Genomic DNA, 5,712 nt, shown 5'->3' with positions numbered 1-5,712 from the left:
TATAGCCCCAGCTGGGTACTACTTTATAATATGTTCATTCTACTCACTGAGGTTTATGCCTAAAGTCAGACTTGGGTTCATGTGTAGATATATATCAGCTGAACCTGCTATTGAAAGTAGTTACTTTAATTAAGATATTTTGTGAATCAATAAAATGTGGAGGGAGAAAGACATGGAAAGCAACTATAGACACCAGAGATGGTGTGGAAGGAGGGAGGGAAATGGTAGAAGGTGAGAAATAGGGGGGAAAATATATATACACACATATATGAAACAAGAAATGGAAAGTTATTTGTCAATGATAACATGTATGATTAAACCACTATGCAGTGTACTGTGGATAGAAAATCACATTTTGGGAACCAGCAGTTAGTGTATTGGCAATGTCGCTGGATTCCCACGTAGTCGACTGCAGTTCGCGTCCCGGACCCGGTGGCTTAAATCTCATGCCGGGTGCATGTGCGTGCATGCCCAAGATCCTGAGAGGAGAATGGAGGAGAAGGGATTGCAGCGTGACCATCCCCCCGGGGGGTGATTTCTCGCTTTCTGTCTCTATGTCTCTCTCTGTCTGTCTGGCGAGCGCACGTGCCCTATAGCGAAAAACCTCTCCAAAAAAAAAAAAATCACATTTTGTATGCTGTGATGATGCTCAGTGAATGAATGCAAAATAGATTAAGAAAAAAAAGAGGCATGCAGGATATAGTCCCTTCATCTTGCTTTGTAACTCCCTTCATCTGCTGAAGAAGTTCCTTTTAATCACTCTTTCTGGCAAGGAAGCCCAAACTGTCATTAGGAAAGCCTAGATGAGGGACCAGCAGATGGAGGTTATGTTGCTGGACTCCCACGTAGCTGACCATGCTTTGAGTCCTGGACCTAGAACTTGAAACTCATGCCAGACGTGTGTGCATGAGTGCCCAAAATCTCAAGAAGAGAATGGAGAAGAAGGGATTGCAGTGTGGCCATCCCTCCGAGGGGGGTGGTGGATTTCTTATTTTCTGTCTCTCTATTTCTCTTTGTCTCTCCGGTGAGCACGCACACCCAAAAAAATCTCTCTCTAAAAAAAAAGAAAGAAAGAAAGAAAGCATAGATGTTATCGATGTTATCTCTGTGCTTCCATGTCCTCTCTCTAGGAGATGATAGACATCGTCAAAGCCATCTATGACATGATGGGGAAATACACATATCCCGTGCTCAAAGAAGACACTCCAAGGCAGCACGTGGATGTCTTCTTCCAGGTAAGCACACGCCCTCTGCAGTGAGCTCCACACCCTCTTCAGTGAGCTCTACATCCCCTGCAGTGAGCTCTGCATCCCCTATAGTGAGCTCTGCATCCCCTACAGTGAGCTTTGCACCCTCTGCAGTGAGCCCCGCATACCTTGCAGTGAGCTCTGCACCCTCTGCAGTGAGCTCTGCATCCTCTGCAGTGAGCTGTGCATCTCCTCCAGTGAGCTCTGCATCCCAGTGAGCTCGGCACCCTCTGCAGTGAGCTCCGCATTCCCTCCAGTGAGCTCTGCATTCCCTCCAGTGAGCTCTGCATTCCCTGAAAAAATCTCTCTCTACTCTGCACTGAGTTCTGCATCCCTGCAGTGAGCTCCACATCCTCTACAGTGAGCTCTGCACCCTCTGCAGTGAGCTCTGCATCCCCTCCAGTGAGCTCTGCACCCTCTGCAGTGAGCTCCGCATTCCCTCCAGTGAGCTCTGCATTCCCTGCAGTGAGCTCCACATCCTCTACAGTGAGCTCTGCACCCTCTGCAGTGAGCTTCACACCCTCTGCAGTGAGCCCTGAATCCCTTGCAGTGAGCTCCACATCCCCTGCAGTGAGCTCTGCATCCCCTGCAGTGAGCTCTGCACCCTCTACAGTGAGCTCTGCATCCCCTGCAGTGAGCTCCTCATCCCCTGCAGTGAGCTCTGCATCCCCTGCAGTGAGCTCCTCATCCCCTGCAGTGAGCTCTGCATCCCCTGCAGTGAGCTCCTCATCCCCTGCAGTGAGCTCTGCATCCCCTGCAGTGAGCTCCTCATCCCCTGCAGTGAGCTCTGCATCCCCTGCAGTGAGCTCCTCATTCCCTGCAGTGAGCTCTGCACTTTCTGCAGTGAGCTCTACACCCTCTGCAGTGAGCTCTGCATCCCCTGCAAATAGCAGAAAGTCCAAGCACCTGAGCAAGCGGCTTATCCCCCTGTACTAGTAAGCACTGTAGGAAACAGAAAAGAATTATGATATATATTGTCCTCAAGGAATAGGTGAGATCTTTAGGGAAACAAACATACACTACAGAAGAGAACAAGGAAGCATCTTATTATAACAGCCTCTAGGTACTATAAAAAATCTTGATGGATCAGACTAAATTCAGACTTCAGTAAGCATATTCATGTGGGTGTGAACCACTTGTGTCTGGGAAGTAAGGAAAAACGGGGTTAGAAATTAGAGTGGGGACCAGCTAGTGGTGTGGTGGCTAAGGTGGCTAGGTCCCACATGGCGTACTGCATGGTTTAAGTCCTAGACCCAGAGGCTTGAAAAACACACACTGGGCATGTGTGCATGTGTGCCCAAAATCTCAAAAGAAAGGAGAAACGGAGAAGAGATTGAGGCGTGACCATCCCGCATGGGGGGTACTTTCTCTTTCTTTCTCTCTCTCTCTCTCTCTCTCTCTCTCTCTCTGAAGTGTACACACCTCCTCACAATCTAAAAAGAAGAGAGAGAGAGGAACTAGGACAGGGTGAGAAGTGACCTGTAAGTGGAGGGCTACAGCCTTGCCTGGTGTCAGCGAGGTGGTTACTGTGGGTCCCTGAGTAGAGCAGCGCCATGGTCATAGCGGCACTTTAACAAAAACTCGATCTCGCACTAGAGCACCAAAGAATGTCAGAGCTCACCCTCGTCCGATCTCACACTTTGCAGACGGCAAAACAGGCCTCTGGTCTCACACACGGTCACACAGTAAGTGACAGACAGAACCAGACTTCCTGTGCCCAGCGTTCTCACGGCCAGGCTAGTAGAGCGCCGAGGGAAGGTGGTTAGGATGTCGGCCGACACAACCAGCAAGGAGGCCATGAGCGCCTGGAGCGAGTCTTCTGGTTTAAGGAAACTCAGAGTTGAAGTGCTGTGGCCAGGGCCTGGCTGACGTCGTCTGGCCAGGGAAGGGCTACCCTCATCTCAGGCAGTGCCAGCTAACACAAAGCAAGCTTTGAAACGTGGATAACCAGAGTCTTTCAAGTGCTTCCTGTTGTGTCTTTCAGAAAATGGACAAAAATAAGGATGGCATCGTGACTTTAGATGAGTTTCTCGAATCCTGTCAGGAGGTAAGGAGAGAGGTCTGAGGGCAGGGTACTGCTAAATATGGGAGAGGAAATGTGGGGCTTCCGGGTCTGTGAGAAGCTGCACACTTGCGGCTCCTCTGATCAAATCCAGCCATGTAAACACCACCAGCGGCTCCGAATCTGGCAGTCCCCACTCAGCCCAGTCTGTGGCTGGTCTTGGCTAAGCACCGGACTGAGCAGACAGACTAAGCAGGAGCCTGGGTGATGTGAAAACCCAGAGGGGGCCTTTGTGAAATGAGAACTTCCCAGGGGACAACACTGGCATTTTTCGGCTTATCTTTGGCTTGATGCCCACTCCCCAGACTACAAGGGAGCAGCTGGGAAGAATCTGAAACTGTGATTCTCAAATCTTAGTGTGTGTAAAGACCGCTTGAGATGGTTCCAGAAATGTACTTTCCTGGTCTTCAGTCCCAGAGACTTTAGATCTGGATTAGAGCCTAGAAATACTCATTTTAACAAAATGCCCTGGCCCAATTCTTTTAAAACTTCAATGTACAAACCAGCGTCCTTGAAGATCTTGTTAAAATGCAGATCCTGGGACCAGCAGTTAGCGTAATGGCTATGTCTCTGGATTCCCACATAGTTGACCACGGTTTGCGTCTCGGTCCCGGACCCAGTGGCTTAAACTCACGCCGGGCGTGTGTGCGTGCATGCCCAAGATCCTGAGAGGAGAATGGAGGAGAAGGGATTGTGGCGTGGCCATCCCCCCTGGGGGGTGATTTCTCGCTTTCTGTCTCTCTGTCTCTCTCTGTCTGGCAAGCACACTTGCCCTATAGCAAAAACCTCTCCAAAAAAAAAAAGCAGATCCTAATTCTGTAGGCTTGCGTGGGGCCTGAGATGCTACTTTTCTAGCACTCTGAGTGATGCAGCGCTGCTGGTCCTTAGACCACACTTTAATTAAGTCAAGCGAACAGACAGCCCTACAGTCTCTGCCAGAGATCGACCAGAAACGATTGTTCTTTCTACTTCAGAGAGGCATGAATATCTCACCTGATTTCAGACAGGTTGGAAGTGACTTTGAACACTACCCAAGAAGAACTGCAAACACAAGGGAGCATGGGAGAAGTTGCCAATATATCCCAGTTTCAGGCACCTTGACATCGCCAACACTCCTTTGAGGGAGGCGTCTTAGATGCAGGGTGACCTTCACATATTTAGCAACCAGAATGGACTGGACATGGACCACTTGCAACTCGCCTTGACCCTGAAGCCATGCCCTAGAGGACTTCTGCTAAACTTGGCTTGAATCTATAGGTGATGGATTGTGTGGTCCAGGGATGCTGGGCAAGTTATCAAGGAGCCAAAGAGGACAATTCCAGGGTTCGAGAGGAGACTCGATCCACTGCTATTTACCAATAGTGTCAGAAATATTTTTTAGATTTAATTATTATGAACTGGCTGAAAAACAATATCGATCATACCATTTTCAAGAAGAGAACACGGAGACATTGTAAGACTCAGATATGTGGCTAAGGCCACAGTAAAGGACAGAGATAGAACTTGACCTCTATCCTTCTCATCTTCAATTCTTTTGAGTGTGTGCTGCTGAAGTGAGCTTTTTTGACTTTACTTATCAGACGAGAGGATTCTTTTTTGGGAGGGATTGGTTTGTTTGTTTTTTGTGGTTTTTTTGTATTTTTTGTTTGTTTGTTTTGCCAGAGAAAAACAGAAAGAGAGAAATTGATTTATCAATTGCGAATCACCCCTCACCTCAGGTGGGATGGCCCCACCACAATCCCTTCTCCTCCATTCTGCCCTCGGGATTTGGGGCACACTCACATACATGCCTGGTGTGATTTTTCAAGTCACCAGGTTTGGGCTTCAAACTGCAGTCAGCGAGTGGTAGGAGTCCAGTGCCTTAAGCACTACACCATCCACTGCCCCCAAGAGAGGTTTTTTTTTCCCTCAGTCTAGTTTCTCACCTTCGCAACTTCTTCTAGAACTATCCATACGTTAACTCATTTCTCTGTCACAACCACCCTATAGGTACATGTGAAGACACTGCCCAAGGTCACAGAGCCAGCTGCTAAGTGACAGAGCCAGGGCTTGAATACAAACAGCCTAACTCTAAAACTCATATGCTTAAATACTAGGTAGTACTGCCCTGCTCTAGCAACTTCTAAAGATTTCAAGGACCCAAAATAAATCTTGTCTCTGTCATTTTTCTCTGTCATAGATCTGATTTCTATTTTGTTTCAATCTAAAGTGTTTTATAACTTCCAGTTTTTTTTTTTTTCAATTCTCTAGAGTTTTTTCTCCTAGCTTCTTAAAATGAAAATTTAGCTCATTGATTTTTCAACCATTCTTTTCTTTTTTTTTTTTTGGAGAGTTTTTCACTGTAGGGTGTGTGCGCTCGCCAGACAGACAGAGAGAGACATAGAGACAGAAAGCGAGAAATCA

At 47.7% G+C, this 5,712-nt stretch overlaps 1 protein-coding gene across 2 annotated transcripts in view; it reads left to right on the top strand.

The window, feature by feature from the left end:
- The window catches only part of KCNIP1 (potassium voltage-gated channel interacting protein 1), a 367,558-nt gene that overhangs the window by 357,627 nt on the left and 4,219 nt on the right, over nucleotides 1-5,712 (top strand). For both annotated transcript variants that reach the window (XM_006148355.3, XM_027771823.1), the window contains exons 6-7: nucleotides 1,131-1,235; nucleotides 3,232-3,294. In XM_006148355.3, the coding sequence (XP_006148417.1) occupies nucleotides 1,131-1,235; nucleotides 3,232-3,294 (168 nt within the window). The remainder of the gene's footprint in view (nucleotides 1-1,130; nucleotides 1,236-3,231; nucleotides 3,295-5,712) is intronic.

This window comes from Tupaia chinensis, unplaced genomic scaffold (assembly GCF_000334495.1).
Source record: "Tupaia chinensis unplaced genomic scaffold, TupChi_1.0 Scaffold000234_1, whole genome shotgun sequence".
Classification (NCBI taxonomy): Eukaryota; Metazoa; Chordata; class Mammalia; order Scandentia; family Tupaiidae; genus Tupaia; species Tupaia belangeri.
The sequence above is the reverse complement of the archived record's forward strand: the minus strand, read 5'-3'. Positions and strand labels throughout refer to the sequence as shown.